We start from the raw sequence: 20318 nt of genomic DNA, 5'->3' as shown, positions 1-20318 counted from the left end.
GGACAGCTGATCCACCTAGGCTTCCCTCTGATCCAGGTGAGCCCTGAGGCTGGTAAAGAAAGTGTGGACTTATCACTTCTCAAGTTCTGATGCGATAAAGTCCTTTACCTTTTAGTCCTTGTTAAAAGACAGTCCTAAAATGGTTTTTGACCTTAGAAACAAATTTTAGAAGAAACTGCATTTGACTTAGAAAATTAAAAAGCAACAACAACAACAACAACAACAACCCTAAATACACTTACAAAGTGCAGCAGAGTGTCCAGGGTGGGGGCATGGGGAGGAGGCGAGGGTAAGGGACCCAGGTTCAGCATGAACCTGGGGTCTCTTTGGTGGCTCCCTTTCTGCCTGCCTTTCCACTAAATTGCACTAAAGTTCAGCCGTTCTAAATTTAGAATTTTGTATGTGAAATGACAAGCCATTTGCCCTGCCTGGTACCAGGGACTGAACCAGGACACTTAACCACTGAGCCACATCCCCAGCCCTTTTTCATATTTTATTTACAGACAGGGTCTTGCTAAATTACTGAGGCTGGCTTTGAACTCTCGATCCTCCTGCCTCCCAAACTGCAGGGATTACAGGTGTGCACCACGGTGCCCAGTTCAGAAAGCCACTATTTAAAAAGTTAAGTTCGTATGAAAAGTTACATTATAAAATAAATGAAAATGTATTAAAACTTATCTTGATTTTCAAAAAAGAAAAAAAGATAACATTTACCTTTCAAAGTGATTTTTTGAAGTATTGGGTTAAATAAGTTATTCAGATTAATTTCAAAATAACTGATTCTTTTTACTTTTTAATGTGATTACTAAAAATATTAAATTACATAAATGTGTTTCTGCTTGATACTGCTGATCTAGAAGGTCATGAGAAGGGAAGTATATTGCAAATTGAGCATCCCTAATACAAAAATCTGAGCTCTGAAATAAAGCTTTTTGAGTGCCAGCAAGCTAGTCAAAAAGTTTCAAAGTTTGGAACCTTTCAGATTTTGGAATAGGTATGATAACTAGTAAAATTTACACAAATATTCCAAAATCTGAATAACTAAATTGGGAATAATTCTGGTTCCACACATTTTTGGTAAGGGATAGTCAATCTGTGTAAGGGTTTGGAATTTCAGAGGCAGAATAATATCAAGCAAAGACTAGTCCAACATGTGACCATAGGTGGAGTTGCTGAACTTCAGTGGAATTTTCATTGGAGAGAAAGTAAGTTCAATCTAAGTTGTCAAATATGTTTTCCTTGTGTATGTTGACATTTCCTAAGTGACTGGCAGAATCCAGGTGGAACAGTAACCTATGAACTGGGTTTTAGTATTTTTGATAAATGTGGAGGAGACAAGAGAGGCAGAAAGTGGCGAACCAATTGTTCAAGCAAGTACCATAGTAATGTGAAGTTTGTGGGAACTTTAAAGAGCTTACTGTACTTCCTAATTGCTCATGGAATATTGTCTTTTTTACTTCAAGAGACCTATAAAGGAATCATTAGTCTAAGAAGAATTGCTTGGAAAGGTGATTATAAATACCAGGTATCAGGACATGAATATGAAAGTCCTGCTGCCGTTCTTTGACCTATGAGCTCCTGTTTAACTTTCAGGACCCTCGCAATCATTATTTCCTCTGTGAGCTGTGCTCTAATTTTGCCAGATAGTTCCCTTTTTCTTCTTTATTTTGAACCTATTTCCCCTATAGCACTGTTCATAGGTATTTTGTTGTTGTTTGTTTTTCACATTTCTAAGTTTGTTGTTTACTGAAATTAGAGTAGGTAACTTAGTCTCTAGTCCTTTGATTTATCATTTTTCCTCTAATGACTCTTTTACCACATCCTTAGAAATTCTGAATTCCAGATTTTGGAACATTCCTGGGTTCAGTGCTGCTTTTATCTCTTTTTGTTACCCATGCACATTTACATAATTTAGTCAGCTCTTGACTTCAGAGATTTTAATTTCTAGCCTTACAGGTCCACTAATCTCTAGATTTATATCTCCAGCTCTTTATGTGACATCTCCAGTTGGACGTCAAATGGATGCTTTAACTTTTTCCCTCTGATACTAGGAATTGAACTCAGGGGTGCTCTACCACTGAGCTACATTCCTAGCCCTTTTTATTTTGAGATAGGGTCTTGCTAAATTGCTCAGGCTGGCCTCAGCCTCCCATGTGTCTGGAATCACAGGCGTGCTCTACTGTGTCCAGCTGACATTGTCTTTTTTGTACTGGGGATTGAACTCAAGGGCACTCAATCATTGAGCCCCATCCCCAGCCTTTTTTGTATTTTATTTATAGACAGGATCTCCCCCAGTTGCTTAAGCACCTCGCTGTTGCTGAGGCTGGCTTTGACATTTGGATCCTCCTGCCTCAGCCTCCAGAGCTGCTGGGATTATAGACGTTAGCCATCGTGCCCTGCTGACATTCAGTCTTACTATATGCAAACTCAGCTTTTCATTTCCATTTAGCCAACATCTTTTTTCATCATACCTCCTATCTCAATAATGGTAAATCCCTTCATCAAGTTTCTCACATCCAAAACCTCACAGAATTGTACTTTCTTCCTTTCTTTTTTTTCTATTATACCTTACATCAGATCCATCAGCAAATCTTGGCTACTCTTCCTTCAGATAGTTGGATTCCATCACTTTTCATCACCTGTATCACTACCAATCTGGTTTAAGACACGGTCAGCTCTTGCTAGAATTACTACAGTGGCCTTTAACCAGTCTGTCTGCATTTGCCCTTGTCCCCTGTTACATCTGGAGTGATTCTTTTAAAATGCAAGTGCAATCTTATTGTTCAGTTACTTCTATTGGCTTTTGCATCTATTTGGAGTAAATCTGTAGTTTCGATCATAAAACTGATCTCTCACCATTTTGACCACAGCTGCTCGCATTCTCCTTATGTTCTCTTCTCTTTTCTTGTTCATTAAACTGTTGAATGTGTCCCCACTTTAAGACCTGTGTTTGTTCTCTTCCTTCTTCCTGAAATACTCTTTTTTTTTTTTTTTTTTCCCAGATAACTACTCTCTCTCCCATTTCTTTCAAGTCTTTTTTATCTGGTGTTATTTCATTAGCGAGGGCTTTGCTAGCCATGTTATCTAAATCTCATTGTTTCTACTAGCTGATCACTCTCTACCCCCTTTCCTACTTCGTTTTTCTTCTTGTTTCTTATATCCAATTGACATTCATTCATTCATTTGTTTACTGTCTCCCCTCACTAAAATATAAGCATCATTAGAATAAGAATTTTGTTATTTTTGATATATGCCTAATCTGAGGATAGTACCCACAGAGAATACAGGCCCAATATTTATGGATCAGTGAATGAAAGAATGTCAGTAGATTGTAGATTATAGCATTAATATTTCATTCATCTGCTCTTCCTTACTTAGTGTGGTGTCTAACACATAACAGGTACTCAATCCAAGTCAAGTTTGGGATTTCATGTTATTTTTTTTTTCACATAAGGGAGTTTATTAAGCAAACAGAATGTCTCCCTGCAGGGTAAGAGAGAAAATGAGAGGAAAAGAAAGGGAATGAGAAAGGGCACGCACTAGAGAGAGTGGAAAAGCGAGGAGGATAGAGAAAGTGAGTAGGAGAGAGAGAAGCATGAGAAAAGATCTTCATGTTATTTTATAGCACATTTTTGTTAAATGAGCTTTTGAACTGGAGGAAGAAATACCTTTTTTTTTTTCCTGGTTAACTGTGCATAGAAAGATATATTCCAGATTATGAATTTTAAGCAGTGTAGTAGGTTTCACTAAATGGTTGTTGAATGAGCATTTATTATTCATTCAGTTGATTTATTGAGATGATTATTGCATTCCGTTTAGCACTATATTATAAAGGAACTGTCATGGAAGTGTGGTCCTGTTTAATATTACAAACAGAATTGAGACACTGTTTGTAAACCACTAAACTCATGAGTTAAAACGTCTACAGTATGATTTCTTTAGATATATATCCCAAACTTCCTATTTGAGATCATGAACTCATAAATCAGTAATTTATCAAGTAGTTTCCTGAATACCAGGTAGAACTCATGGTCATTTTGTTTTAAAATTACTAACTTGAGAGGAGTCTGTTGAAATGTGTGTGATTTACTATGAACATGCTCAGTGCTTAAAATAACATTTCCTAGTGGCGCCAACACTAGTGGAACCTACAACTTCTCACAAGCTATTTGTTAATGCCACGGGGTGCTCAAAGACTGATGAGGAGAGCAGGGAATGAGAAAGACAGAATCACATCATCATTGTGTACCTGATACTGAGTTCAGTGTTGCATGGAGTCATTTTATCTTGTTACCTCCTAGATATCCGCAGACTCTTAACTTATTTATTTGGACACACTGGTTTTGTGCTGGTTTGTTGTGGCTTTAAAAAAAAAAATGTTGCATTTAATTTTCAACATTTTTTTGTATGTTCCCAACAAAACTACTGTTTTTCCACTAAAGTATTCCCTTCGACTATATAAACTAGCTATTTGCTAACAGAATCAACCATTCCATTTAACTTTATCTTGCTACTCTGAATCAAAACAATTCTACTTCATTCCCCAATTGACTTCCTGTTATTATTTTCTATTTATTTATTTATTTATTTTTGTGGTGCTGGGGATCGAACCCAGGGCCTTGTGCTTGCGAGGCAAGCACTCTACCAACTGAGCTATCTCCTCAGCGCCCCCCCCCAGCCCCTATTTTTTATTCTTAATATCAGCCATAGCTAACATTTACATTTGTATTCTAGATGTATGAGAAAGTCACCTGTGCTTTGACTTCACTTTATCTCAGCATATTCATTCATAGTTGTCTGATCATACTGTATTTTCTATCTGACGTAAAAATAAATGCCACAGCAAGTGAGTCACATATTTTTACTATATTGAGTATAAGTTCCAAAGGAATATTTTTGCTTGACTTCTTTATTCACATTTTTCCTGAGAGTTTTCTGAACTATTTTTCAACCCTTTTTGGAAAATGTAGTTTCTCTGACAAATTGAAACTAATAGAGAAATAAAAAGATTTTAAATATCATCTTTAGAAATATTTGACTTACACAAAGAGATTCTTAAGCCGTATTTGGAATCAGTGCATTGCATTTCAGTGTATCTTCAAACTTCAATGTACTGAAAATATTTCCTGTGTATGTATGCCGGGGGGAGAGAAACAGAAAGAGACAGAGATATAGAGAAAGAGATTGAGATGCTGTTTTTTAAAACATTATGTAAAACTGGGCATGGTTGCACATACCTGTATTCCCAGCTACTTGGGAGACTGAGGCAGGAGGATCACAAGTCAAAGCCAGCCTGTCTCAAAATAAAAAGGTTACACACACAAATATATATAATATATTATATGTATATAATAGTAAAATATGCATAACATAAAACTATTTTAACTATTTGTAAGTTTATATTTCAGTGACATGAAGTACATTCACATGAGTGTGCTGTCCTCATTATCATCTAGTCACAGAAATCTTTTCGTCTTGCAAAATGGAAACTATGTCTTTTAAATAATAACTCCCCATTTCCCCTTCCTCAGCCCCTAGCAATACCATTCTTCTTGCGGTCTCTGAATTGGACTACCTCTAGGTACCTTACGTTAAGTGGAATCATGCAATATTTGTCTGTTTGTGATTGACATTTCATTTAGCATAGCGTTCTCAAGATTAATTCATGTTGTAATGTGTCAGAATTTCCTTGCTTTTTAAATGTGAATGATATTCCAGTGTGTGTATAAATATGTGTGTATACCACATTTTATTTATCCATTTGTCTATTGATGGGCACTTGGGTTTTCATATTTTGGCTATTGTGTATAGTGCTTTTATGAATGAACATTGGTATATACAAATGAAAATTTTCACTTTTACTACAGGCACTTTCAAGCATTTTAGGGGAAGGACTACAGTATAATGAATCCTCATGGTATTTATCATGCAGGTTGTTTTGTTTTTCTGTTTGTTTGTTTTCGGCACTAGGAATTGAACCCAGGCCCTTATGGGTGCTAGGCAAGTGCTCTGCCATTGAACTATATCATAGAGTTTTGACAGATAGCAATATTTTGCTGTTTTTGTTTTATCCTATCCCTAAACTTTTCTTTCTTTTTTATTTTCATAAGGTTTTTTTTTGTCATCGTCGTCTTTATTTTGAAGTGGGGTATCACTGTGTTGCCTAGCCTGGTCTTGAACTCCTGGGCTCCAGTGATCTTCCTGCTTTAGCCTCCCTGGTGCTGGGATCAAAGGAATGCCTTACATGCCTGATTTTTATTTGATCAAATATTTTAAAGCAAATCCTTAATATAATATAATATAATATAACTTCATTCATAAATACTTAGTATTTTTCTTTTATGTAAAGATTTTTAAAACTTAGCAATCAATCATACCTATCTCAAGTTCATAAACCCTGTCTTCTGCTGTGTCTAGCTGTTAAGTCTGTGTAATAAATTCTTAATTTCAGGTATTTAACAATTTTATATCATCTGCTTATAGATTACATATGTTTTGGAAATACTAATTCTTAAAAAGTTCTTTTTATCCTTTTCATGTGCTTTAACATAGTAGCTGATTTTAGTTCTCGCCAACTAATTCCAATATCTGGATCATCTCTGGTTCTGATTTCATTGACTTTAATCCCTTGATTATTGGTCACTTTTGCTTTTTGCCATGTCTAGTACTTTTTCATTGTATGTTGGACACGAGAAGTGGTTTTTCAAGAGATTCTGGATTGCTACAGATTCTTGATTGTTATCTTCTCTAGTACTGAGTTTGTCTATCAGGCAATTTAATTTTAGGTGCATCACCTGATTCTGTTGAGACTTGATGTTTAGGCTTTGTTAGAGTGGTTCTATTTTAATTTTGCCCTTACTCATACAGCATAGCCCTTACCCCCAGGGTGTAGTTTTCTGGGGTCTCAACTGAGTGCCTAGAATATTCACCAAGACCTCTCCTCTTAAGCTAAACCAAACTCCAGCATCTTCTGAGCACTGTATAACCTCTGAAAATTTCTGTTATATGTCAGCCTTCCAGCAGTTGTTTTCTGCTAGGCCCTCCATAGTGTGCTCTGCACCTATGCAGTTTGGGAATTGGCCAAAGACCTTCCAACTTTTTGATTCTCTACTTTTCTTTTTTTTTTCTTTGCTATCCTGCCACCTAATATTGGCATCTAACTCTGATTTGTTTGTTTTGCCCTAACCTACTTCTCTTTGCTTGGATTCCATTTCCCTAAGTGGTAGTTTAGAGTGAGTGTCGACTCCCATCTGGTACTTTCTCTGAAGAATGTAACTCTGTACTTGTTACTGTTCAATGTCTGCATACAGTCCAACTTTTATAGTTGGTTAAAGTAGGAGAGTAAATCAATTATCAGCTACTCTTTCATAATAATCAATTAAAATAAAGTCTATAATTGCTGTTCTTACACCCAACAACATTAATAATTTCTTAGGATCCTATAGTAGCCAGGACCTATTTAGCCTTTTACAGATGTCTCAAAATATCTTTATGGATTTTGAAATCATGATGCAATAAAATCTCAACATCCATTGAGTTATAAGTGTTTTACATATTTTGTAATTTTTAACAACCTCCTCCTCTCCCTGCCAGCATACACTTTTTTCTGTGCCATTTATTTAAGTTGTGCCTGGCATGGTGGAGCACACCATAATCCCAGCTGCTTGGAAGACTGAGGCAGGAGGATTGCATGTTCAATGCCAGCCTGAGCAACTTAGTGACATTGAAAGCAACTTAATGAGACCCTGCTTTTAAATAAAAATAAAAAGAGCTGGGGATGTGGCTCAGTGGTTAAGTGCCCCCGGGTTCCATCCCTGTTGCCAAAAAAGAAAAAGAAAAATAGAAAAGAAAAAAAAAGAAACTGGGTTGTCTTAAATTTTTTTTTTTAATGTTCTGGATTTGACTGATATTATCTTTATGGTGTTATGTAATATATTCTTCTTGCTCACTATTCCTTGTGAAATGGTAGTTATATTTAGGAATTGGTTTAACACAGGCTTAATTTGTGGGGGGAGCAGAAAGACTTCATAGCTTTCCTATTGCATTACTTCAGGTGTTGTTTAATATCTGTTTTCCTCGCTTTCAGTGATATTTATTTAGAGTAATCTGTAGGTTTAGGTATTGTTTATGTAATCCACTTCTTACAAAGTTTCTAGTCAACCTTTGACTGAATGTTTTAGCTGCCCTTATTATTTAGTTGCCTTGAAACACCTTCATTAGATATTGTAAAATGGTGCTTAATTCTCATTCATTTTACATTTATTAGACATAATTCTTCTGTAACGACATTTGCCTTGTAAACTGTTTAGAATCTATAGTAAAGGCCATATAAGTGCTGGTTTTTTAATGTATCAAATTGGTACCCCAGCAGTCTCCAGTGGAGACCAGTAAGATTGGTTTTATTTTATGTTATTGTGAATTATGGACTTTAATGTATTTGATTGCTTCAGTCTATTGAGCCATTGTTCTTTTGATGTCAGGTTGTTCCTCTTAGCCAATGGCGATTCCTGTGTTCTTTTGAAGTGATCTCAGTAATAGTTGATGTTTTATTTGCTTTCAAGCACAATATCACCAATTTATCTTGAACATTCTATGTCCTAGACCTGGAACCAAACATTTCTCTTAGGCGCTCTGGGTCCTTCCAGTAGAAAATAGCATTTAGAAACCAGAGTATTGGCACTGTTCCTAGTTCATTAGGTATCATAGTGTTCATTAGCCACTGGGTTATCATTGCTTACGGGTCTGTTCAGGGGTCAGAATGCAGGGGACTTAAATTTTTTTATAAAGAGAAAAGTAAAACATGAATTTGTACCACGCCCCCTTTCTCTGCTGCCTCCTCTTCCCTCTTCACAGTACTGGGAATAGAACCCAGGGTCTCATGCATGCTAGAGAAATGCTGTACCACTAAGCTATATCCCCTGCACTTTTTATTTTGAGGCTGAGTCTCACTAAGTTGCCTAGGCTGGTCTCAAATTTGTAATCCTCCTGCTTCAACCTTCTGAGTGACTGGAATTACAGCTAGGTACTACCATGCCTGCCTAATTTCTACTTCTTAAATATCATATCTTTGTATCTCTTTTCTCTTATGTTAAAAACCTATGGTTCCAAAAGACTTTGAGATGAGAGAACAAAGGAGAGATTAAGTGATTCAAAACAATACTAATACTGTTAAAAATAATGAGGAGACTCTTGGTTCTTTTTGTTTTTAGGATATTTGCCATGAAGAATTTTCATAGTTTGTTTGAGCTGCTAAAACAAAACACCTTAGACTGGGTGATTTTTTTTTTTTCCTTTCAGAATGTTTATTTGTACTGTTCATTCAGTGGATCCAGCCTAGGCTTCTCAATAACATCTTTTTTTTTTAATTGTTTGTTCTATCTAGTTATACATGACAGCAGAATGCATTTTGATTCATTATACACAAATGTATATACCACTTTTCATTTCTCTGGTTGTACATGATGTAGAGTCACATCATTTGTGTAATCACACATGTACATAGGGTAATGCTGTTTATTTCATTCTACTATCTTTCATTCCCTTGCCCCCTCCCCTCATTTCCCTCTACACAATCCAACATTCCTCCATTCTTCCCTTCCCCTTCCCCTCTGCCCCTGCCCCCGCCCCCGTTATGTATCAGCATCCACTTATCAGAGAAAATATTTGGCCTTTGGTTTTTTGGGATTGGCTTATTTTGGTTAGCATGATATTCTCCAGCTCTGTCCTTTTACCTGCAAATGCCACAATTTTATTCTTCTTTATGACTGAGTAATATTCCATTGTGTATGTATACCACAGTTTCTTTATCCATTCTTCTGTTGAAGGGCATCTAGATTGGTTCCACAATCTAGCTTTGTGAATTGAGCTGCTATGAACATTGACGTAGCTGTTCACTATAGTATGCTGACTCTAAGTCCTTTGGGTATAAACGAAGGAGTGGGATAGCTGGGTCAAATGGTGGGTCCATTCCAGGTTTTCTGAGGAATCTTCATACTGCTTCCAGAGTGGCTGCACCAACTTGCAATCTAGACTGGATGATTTATAAATAATAGAAATTTATTTCTTAGTTTAGAGGCTGGGAAGACTTGGTGTCTGGTGAGGTCTGTCTTTGTTCTCTCTGTCTGTCTGCTGCCCTGCCTTTGGATCCTCATGTAGCAAAAGAAGTTTGAGGGAGTGAACTTGCTTCCTTAAGTTCTTTTATAAAGGCACTTATCCTATTAATGAGGACAGAGCCTTTACAACCTAGTCATCTCCTAAAGGTTCTACCTCTTAATACTATTGTTTCAAGATTTAAGTTTCATCCTGAATTTTGGAGGCACATGAACATTCAAGCCATAGCAAGGATATATATAAGCAAAATACTATATTTTATTATCACTTTAAAAATTCTCCTTAGTTATGTCACAACTTTCTGTGTAATTAGGTTCCTTTTTTAGCAGTTTGCTTTCAACTTTTATAAGTTACTGTTCCTTCTGTTTGATTCAATTCTGAATTGTTTTAATTATGAAGGACATTATGCGTTTCCATGTAAAACAGTACGTGTAAAACAGGATACATTCAGAGAAATGTAACTTCCATCCCTTTTCCATTTCTGTATAAGCAACCATTTTTATAAGTATTTCATTTAAAATTAATTCTTTTGGAAAATATAAGCCAAAGTACACACATACACAGGTGTATATTTGTATTTCCTCTTCCCTTTTAAGCAATTAGAAGCATATTTTACATATTTTTCTATACCTTGTACCCTCTGTTACAGAATTAACCAACAAAGCATTGCTCATACATTGGTGAGGCACAAGAAATTTTTGTGTTACCTCAGAAAAAGAAAATATGACCCAGCCATACCACTTCTTGGTATTTATCTTAAAGAATTAAACTTGTCATACTATAGTGGTACTTGCATACCCATGTTTATAACAGCACAATTCACAATAACCAAACTGTGGAACCAGTGTAGGTGTTCATCAGTGGAGGAATGGATAAAGATAATGTGGTATATATACACAATGGAGTTTTTATTCAGCCATAAAGAAAAATGGAATTATATGATTTGCAGGAAAATGAATGGAACTAGAGACCATCATGTTAAGTGAAATAAGCCAAACTCAGAAGGTCAAGAGTAGGTAGATTTTTTTCTCATATGTGGAAGCAAGAGAGGAAAAAACATAAGAAAGGTGGCTGGGGTGTGGGAGGTGGGATTCTCATGAAAATCAAAGGGAGATCAAAAGAGGAAAGGGACCAAGGGGTGGGAAGCAGTGAGGGAGGGGGGAAGTGCTGGGGAGTGATATTAGCCAAATTATATTGTTTTATTGTATTCATGTATGAATACATAACAACAGATCCCATCATTGTGTGCTATAATGCACCAATAAAATGTGGAATAAACAAACAAAAAAATGCATTGTTCAGAAAGTAGTTTTAGGAAGCCAGGATAAGAATTCATTCAGTTAGGGACTGGGATTGTGGCTCAGTGGTAGAGCGCTTGTCTTGAGACCCTGGGTTTGATCCTTAGCACCACATAAAATGAGTAAAATAAAATAAAGGTATTGTGTTCATCTACAACTAAAATTTTTTTTAATTCATTTAGTTATTCTTTGTTCTTTTAATATATACTAAGTGCCCCATATGTGCCAGATACTGTTCTAAGTATTGGAACCAGTAATGAACTAAATAGGCAAAATTCCCTCTCCTCATGAAGCTTACTTGCAAGTAAGAGAGGCAAACATTACACAAACTCTTAAGTAGAATGTACAATTGCTTAGAAAATGATAAAGTTCAAAAGGGAGGTAGATATGAAATGTTAAGGGGAGAGTTGACAATCAAGATAGGAGGCTGGTCAGGAAAGATGTCACTGAGGTGACATTTTTATAAGTTCATACAAATATCTGGCAGAAGAACATTTCAGGTATAAAAAAATAGGAAAAGTACCAAGAGGCAAGGATAGTGCTGTTGTGCTTCAGAAATAGCAAGGAGGCACACGTGACTATGGAGAATGAGTGAGCCAGTGGAAAGTGAGATTAGAGGTCACTAATTGAAATCCATTGAAAGATTTGAATGGAAAATAATGACATGATCTGATTTAGGATTTAAAAGAAACATCCTGAGAGCATATAAATGGAAACTTATGTTCATACAAAAACTTATACACTGTTGTTTATAGCAGATTTTTCTATAATAACCAAGCTCTGGAAACAACCAACGGTGTCCTTTAATAGGTGAATGGATAGCAAACGGTTGTACTTGTATACTTTTATACTTCTCAGTAGTAAAAAGGGACGAATGATTTATATATGCAACAACTTCTTTGGATATTAAGGACATTCTGGTGAATGGAAAAAGGCAATCTCAAAAAGTCACCTAGTATGATTACACTACTGGTGTGACTCAGCACCATGTATAGTCAGAGGAGTGAGTCCTTATGCCCCATTTGTGTACAATGTGTCAAAATGCATTCTACTGCCATGTATAACCAATTAGAACAAATAAAAAATAATAATTTAAAAAAGAAAAAATGTCACCTAGTATATGATTCCATTTATATAACATTCTCTAAGTGACAAAATCATACAGATGGAAATCAGATTTGTGGTTCCCAGGAGTTAGGGAGGTGGGAAGAAGGGTAGTGAGTGTGCCTATGCTGAGTGAGTGCTCAATAATGAATAACTCCAAGTAGTTCCGCATCTTGATTATAGCAGTACTTTCATAGAGCTACATGTGATAAAGTGACATAGCACTATACACACTTTGTACCCCTGTCAAATTCTGGGTTTTGATATATATTTTTTAAGTATGTAAGATTTAGGGGAAACTAAAGGGTACATGGGACCTGTTTGTGCTGTTTTTGCAACTTCTTTTGAATCAATAATTACTTCAAAAGAAGAAGAAAAGATCACCTTGGCTGCTGTTTTTGAGTGCAGGTACAGAAAGCTAAAGGCAGAAGTAGTGATACTAGTTAGCAGTATTATTAGGAGAAGTTTGCAGTAATCCAGAAGAGAGACAATGGCTGTTCAACTGGTTTGGTGGCACTAGAGGGGAATGGAGAGAGAAGTGAGGAATAGCTGGATTCTGGATATATCTTGAAGGTAGAGTTAATAGGATGTACTGATGGGTTGGGTGTGGGATATGGGAGAACGAGAAGAATGAAAGATGACACAAAAGTTTTTGTCCCAGACAAATGGAAAAATGAAGAAAGGTAGTAACAAGCAGCAGGAACAAATCAAGAAGCCTGGAAGGTAGTTGGAACCTTAGCGAGGACAGCAAAATGACAAACCCTCTTCCTTTCATCAATGGCAGCCTGGGCCTGTGAGTTCAAGGACAATAGAGTATTAAAGAGAGAGTAGTCTTTAAAACAGATAAGCAAGTGCCAGTGCCCTTCTGAACCTGTTCACGGGCAGCTGATTTATTTTGACCTCACCCTGGCTCTTTGGGAATGAAGCATTTGTTTGATAAACAGGAAGTCGTTTCCATGGGTGTAGGAAGAAGAAATGATAGAACTGAGTGGCAAAGTAAAGAATTGCTAGCTGTGGTTAGCTTGGGATGGGCAGAAGTTTTTTCAGGTAGCTAGCTAAGAAGTGCACACAGGCCGCCTTCCCCCTTTCTCAGCTGTGCTTGCTGTTCATCCTGAGAAAGGCAGTTTCTGCCCATTGCTGGACCTACTGTCAGGTTCCTTTTGAGCAGTGTTTTACATCAGCTCTGAGTTGTAGTCTTAGCAGACAAATGGAGACAGTGTCTGCTTAGAGTGGAAAAGACTTATTTTAAGCAATGTTAGCTCATCACCACTATCCCATTAGTGGCATCCCTCTGATACTCCAGTGAAGCTGGTCTAGGGAAGTGAAGCCTGACTTATGTGTGTTTTCATTCTTTGAAAGGTTAGGACCTAAATGTACCACAAGGTATTTCTTCCTAAGTAAGATCAGAACAATATTACAATGAATTCTGAAGGAAGCTTTATGTGCTAATGTTCCAGTACTTTTGAAATTGCAGAATTCAATTCAATCCAATGATATTACCCCTTTGAGTGTGTATTAGTTCTGTAGTGTTACTGACTTTGTGTGTGGGTGTGTAAAAGCAGATAAAGGTTAAAGAGGCCAGTGTCAAATGATTTATGGTGATTGAAAAGTGAGAAAGAAAACTTAGACTCTACTCTTGGTGAGGGCTTGAAACAGGAGAGCCATTTTTGCCTTTTAACTGAGAGTTACCTCATTCCCGTCTGGTTTAGATGGTGGGAGTGAAATTGTGGTAGAAGAAAACTTTTAAAATTTACCCCAGACCTAAATAGATAAATAGTTATTTGATGGTGTAAAAGGACTTAGTGTGATGAACTTTATATAGCAGGCGTCTCATTGGGGTTTATTTACATGGGGGGGGCAGGAATCTAGAAATAACAGAAGCTAGGGTCATGGCTACCATGTCGGGTGATTGGGACAGGATATGAGTGATGTTTGTAGCCAGTGCTTAGGAGAACTAGCCCACTGCATTGCCTGAAGAAGTACAATAACTCTTTAGAATTCCTTGCAAGTGGAGTTTATCCTGACAAGGTTCAGAATTTATTTTACTTTGAATATTGTGTGGACTCAGGAGCCATTTTATTTCATGTGCCTTCTGAAAACACCCCAGGATTTATTCAAATGCTACGACTGTGTATTAAGTCCAGGCAGGCCTCCTGCTCTGGATTTCTTCACTTAAAGTTAAATATCACTTTTGAACTTGAACTTTTGCTGCCTATATTGAGCATATAGGAATATAAAGCAGGCATTTGTCAGCAGGCCCTGAAAGGCGATTTTCAGTAAGGACTGAAAGCCACTTCAGGCTTCCTGGCACACCCACTAGACCCCATAGGTTTGCACTGAAAGCAACAGGGAGTGTGTGGTGGTGGTGGTGGTGGCGGGGGAGTCAGATGGCAAAAATAAAACCTGAGGCTAAAATCTGAATGGGACTAACCCACTAATACCTTTATGCGGGGAAATGCACAATGCTACCAAAGAAGAGAAAATCTAACATCAAACAACGGTAGCTAGCAGGAAATGTCTAATATTTGTAGCTAACACTTTTTTTTTTTAAAAAGTGATTTGTGTATCTTCTTTATATCCATAATTATTGGAATAGTGTGGTTGACTTTGGGGGGAATATTATAATTTAGACTGGGTATAGCTTTAACTATTATAGTTGTACCCATTGTACTACCACAAATACCTTTTAACCAGAACCATTAACAATGACTATGGGTGTATAGAATAATCACCTTTAAGCACTACAAGATCATGAAGAACTTTGTCATCTATTTCAAAATGCTTAAATATTCTTGGTATAATAATTGAATGTACCTTTTTCAAATTGTCTTTTAAAAGCATCTTTGAAAATTAGAGTTTTGTCATAATCAAAGTACACATTTATTCCCAAATATGCTATCCTTTCTTTAGCTATGGCATGCAACAGAGTCTACTTCTGTTTAGCACATTCAAGAGGTGGGAGTATTGTCAGTATGAATGTTTTGTCCAAGGACAACCCATGTGTCATTGTAGAGATAAAACAGAACTGAGCTGCATTCCTCGGGCTCCTGTAGGGCCTTTGTAACAATTTGGAGAACTTTCTAGTCATTTTAGGAAAATAAGGTACTTAGAAATTTATAAAGAGTTTTTTTAATAAAAGAAAATCATTTTGGAAATCACAAAATTAATCATTCTGTCGCATTTAAGAAGTGCTTTGATGTGTTCTGGTAATTAGTATTTACTGCCAGACGAATGTCTCTTGGGCATTTTAATTAATGGGTGACTTGGCCAAATGAGCTTCTGATGGTAAACCTTCATAAGAGTTTATTTTTATGTTTCTCAAGAATAGCTGTCTCTTCAAAGCTCTTTAATTAGACAAAGTTTAGCAACTAAAACATATTATTAGAATAATTAGGCCTCTCTTAAGAGAAATAGGGGGTCAAAGGAGCAGGTACTGTTAGAGAATGGCCTCTTAAAATAAAACATAGCGTTCTATGTCTGATGGATATCCAGTTCTTTAACAGCTCATGTTGAGTTACTGTCCCTAGTCAGGGACTTTGTGTTGTTTAAAGTTCATATGACAGATCTCACCAGAAGCCTAAACACACGAGAGTGTCAGCTCATTTATCACTTCCTCTGAACTCTCATTGGAAACTGTGTGTCCTTTAACATCCCAGCTGAAGACCTTTTATTTTCTCCTTTTTCCTGTTCAACTTGGAAATAACAATAATAATTTTTAAAGAAAATGTTTCAAAGATCTTTTGCCTGGTAAATAAAAAATTACAACAGTTTTTTTTTTTAGTTTCTTAATAATTTACTTACTTATATGATATGTTTTTAAAGTTACCGTAGTTTTTATACTCCAGAATTTTATGTTATCTATGGTTAGAATGCAGTTTGAAGTTTTCAAAAAATCTGCTATGTAGATTGATTCTATCACTTGACTCCCTTTCTTCATCCTTCTCCCACCATTTTTTGCCCCAAGTTCTCAGTCTTAGCACTAGAAATGATGTTTTACCCTGAATTTCCTTTTTGTGATGGGGGAATAAAAAGGTATACCTGACTGATCCTGTGGGTGAGATGTCACCAAGACAATCTAATGTTATTAGTGGAGCTACTTTGATTAAAGGACAGTGCTATTAAAGATTTCAGTCAGAATATACTGTATCACAACTCACATTTCTAATCGTATCAGCTGTCATGACCTGTGTGTGTGTTGGTCTGATGAAGAACCAACAACATATTTGAGGGACATATATGTCATTGATTCAGGGGACATATACGTCATCGATTCAGTGTAAACCTACTGCCATTATTGACTATTAGGAACTTTCTGTATTGATTATGAATCAAATTATTTTTAAAAATTTTGAGGATAGCCTGATTTATAGATTTATAGAACTTATCACATGTATATTTTGCTGTACTTTAGTAGCATGGCCAATGAAATGATTTCATTTAAATTGGTAGAAACTTCACTAGGTTTTGTATTGATGTTATCTGTAAAAATTAATAGCATAGTTTTAAAAACATTTAGTAAGCCCAACAAATGCTGATATGAAAATATAGGTATATTGCTAAGTGATCAAAATATCAAAGTGTGGAACTTCAACAAAAGAGATACTGACCTGAACAGAGTCCCTTATAAAGCATTTCTCCCCCTTGGCAGTGACTGCTTTTTCCTAAAATTGCTGGTTTTAGGGACTCTGCTTTTTAATTCACCTTTTAACAGAGGAAATACTTCTGATGCTTATCTTCATGTGTTTACTAATGTACATGTAAGCTTTTGCAATGGGAATATGACAGAAAGTGTTCGCGTTTTGTGATTCTTGAAAAATACCATTAAACCCTCAGAAAACCTTCTTCTTACAGTAGTATAAGTGTGTAACAGGATTTATACTTAAAATAGTTTGAGTACTTATTATTACTGAGTTTTTATGGATATAAATCAGGACTAGAATTGTGTTATTCTCATTTTACTTGTTTCACTCCTTTAACTCAGCCATTTGGTGGGGGCCCCTATGCGTCCCTTCTTATGACTACCTTTTGATATTATACCAACATCCAAAATGGGAACTGATTGTGTTCTTCTTCAAAACAGACCACCTGGTGGCCCATGGTAGAATGGCAGAAAAGGAGGCCCGTCGGAAGTTCAAACAGATCGTCACAGCTGTGTATTTTTGTCACTGTCGGAACATTGTCCATCGTGATTTAAAAGCTGAAAATTTGCTTCTGGATGCCAATCTGAATATCAAAATAGCAGGTGAGAAGGGTGTTGAGGATGTGAAAGAGGGTCAAAGAGCTTTTCCTTGAGGGTTCTTTTTGTTTGTTCTAATTAGTTATACATGACAGTAGAATGCATTTTGACACATTATACATAAATGGAGTATAACTTCTCACTTATCTGGGTTGAACATGATGTAGACTTACACAGGTCATGTTATCATATATGCACACAGGGTAATAATGTCTGATTCATTCTACTATTATTCCAACACCCATGCCTGCTTCCCTGCCTTCACTCTCCCCTGTCTAGTCCAAAATACCCCAGTATTATGAATTAGCATCCACGTACCAGGGAAAATATTCAACCTTTGGTTCTTTGGAATTGGTTTATTTCTCTTAGCATAATATTCTCTTAATTCCATCCATTACCAGAAAATGCCATAGTTTCATTCTTCATTAAGACCAAAGCAGTATTCCATTGTGTATATGTACCACAGTTTCTTTATCCATTCGTCTGTGGAAGAATACCTAGGTTGGTTCCATAGTTTAGTTATTGTGAATTGAGCTGCTATAAACATTGATGTGACTGTCACTGTAGTTAGCTGATTTTAAGTCCTTTGTGTATATGCTGAGGAGTGGGATATATGGGTCAAATGGTGGTTCCATTCCATGGTTTTCTGAGGAATCTCCATACTGCTTTCCAGAGTGGCTGCACCAATTTGCATTTCCACCAGCAATGTATGAGCGTACCTCCCCCCGCACCCCGATCCCGACATCCTCATCAGCGTTTATTGTTGCTTGTATTCTTGATAATTGCCATGCTGACTGGAGTTGAGATGGAATCTCAGTTAGTTTTGATTTGCATTTCTCTAATTGCTAGATGTTGAGCACTTTTTCATGTTTGTTGATCGATTATGTTTCTTCTTCCATGAAGTGTCTGTTCAGGTCCTTTGCCCATTTATTCAGGATTCTTAAATTAAGAAACTATGTATTTCTGTTTATTTAGAAAGATGTACTAGGAAAGTAAGAAAAAGTTGGGTTATTTTTGAATAGACTGAAAATTTATAAACTTTCAGAATACATTTTTTAAATGTAGTATTAGTGGAAACTAGACTATGGGAAAGAAAGTGTGATATTTAAAATTCTATTATTTTAATTGATAGGTTCTTTTTAAATAATGAAGAATAAATGTAGAATAAAATGGAAAGGAAAATCTGATAAAATTGTATGCCTTCTCAGCTTCAATTTAAGAGGTTGATTTATGTCACTACCGACATAAAACATGCTTATTCTAAGGCTGTGCTTTATGGTAATTTAGTCAGAGTAGATCTTATAGTGGCTTACTGGCAGTCCAGTTACCCCTCCCCACCAAAACAATATTTTATTAAAAGCTGCTTCATCTCTGAGATGCTAAAAGGTAGATTTAGGACCTCTTAAGGTTTTTCTGAGCACTTTTTTTCTATATACAAAATACATGTGTCCAGATTTCATGATAAGCCTGTCATAGATGATACTCAGCTTTAACCCAATTCTTTTTTTCAGTTCACCTTTTTATCTCTTTGAATTTCACTCATCAGCCCATCTGACACTGCCTGTAAAGCACTTTCACTGCCTCAGTCTGCTCATGCTTCAGTTTTACTAAACTATCAGCATTTTGCCTAATGAATACAAGCTCACCATCTATTGATAGAAGAAAATGATTGCAATCCATATAGAAACTATAAATAATAAGCCATTTTGGTTTTCTGATAATTTCCCAAGTTGAAAGGAAGCAGTTTATATAGAGAACTGAAATGTAGCTCGAGAATAATTGCTTTGGAAGACCAAGATGTAAAAAGCAGTTCTAAAGATTTTTCTCCCTGGGCTAGGGATATAGCTTGGTGGTAGGGTGCTTACCTAGAATGCCAAGGCCCTGGGTTCAGTCCTAGTACCACAAAAACTTAAGATTTCTTTCTTAGTAGTGTTAAGAGTTGAGAATTAAAATTTATATCATATTATAGGTCAAATACCTATGATACCCTTGCTGGCTGGCAATTCTTTTGATTTTCTTTTGTATAGGCAAGCCTATTCCCTTTAAACACCCTTGGAATGTCACCTACGTTTTTACTTATATCAGGCTGATGGCCGCACTCTTGTTTAGAACTTCCATGTTGTTTGTAGACTCTTTGAGTCTGGGGCTAGCTCCTTACACAGAGTATAAGATTAAGACTTATCTTTATCTTACATGAAAATCATGTTTTTCCTTTCCTCTTATGTCTGTTTTATTTTCTCCGACAATCTCTAGATAGTGGCAGTTCCCACAGAGGTGGGTTACAACCTGGCAATTTCAAATCCTCTTTTGTGATTGTTGTAGCTGCAGTTAAATTAATAGTAATAAAATCTACCAAACTTCACAATCCTTAAAAGTATGGTAGAATATATTAATTTCTTACTGTTGCTATAACAAATAAACACACTTAGTGACTTGAAACAACAAAGATTTTAGCTTATATTTCTGGAGGTCAGTAGTCCAGGGCTAAAGACAAAATGCTGGCAGGGCTGGTCCATTCTGGATGTTCTGAGGGAAAAAGTCCAGTTTCTTGCCTTTTTTTCTGCTATTGG

The 20318-nt window shown here is 36.3% G+C and overlaps 1 protein-coding gene across 6 annotated transcripts in view; it reads left to right on the top strand.

Moving 5' to 3' along the window:
- Sik3 (SIK family kinase 3) overlaps positions 1–20318 on the top strand; it is a 242324-nt gene that overhangs the window by 149392 nt on the left and 72614 nt on the right. For all 6 annotated transcript variants that reach the window (XM_047518810.1, XM_047518807.1, XM_047518811.1 and 3 more), the window contains exon 4: positions 17593–17754. In XM_047518810.1, coding sequence (XP_047374766.1) covers positions 17593–17754 — 162 coding nt within the window. The remainder of the gene's footprint in view (positions 1–17592; positions 17755–20318) is intronic.

This window comes from Sciurus carolinensis, chromosome 11, assembly GCF_902686445.1.
Source record: "Sciurus carolinensis chromosome 11, mSciCar1.2, whole genome shotgun sequence".
Classification (NCBI taxonomy): domain Eukaryota; kingdom Metazoa; phylum Chordata; class Mammalia; order Rodentia; family Sciuridae; genus Sciurus; species Sciurus carolinensis.
Note: the sequence above shows the minus strand (reverse complement) of the source record. Positions and strands in the feature narration are given on the sequence as shown.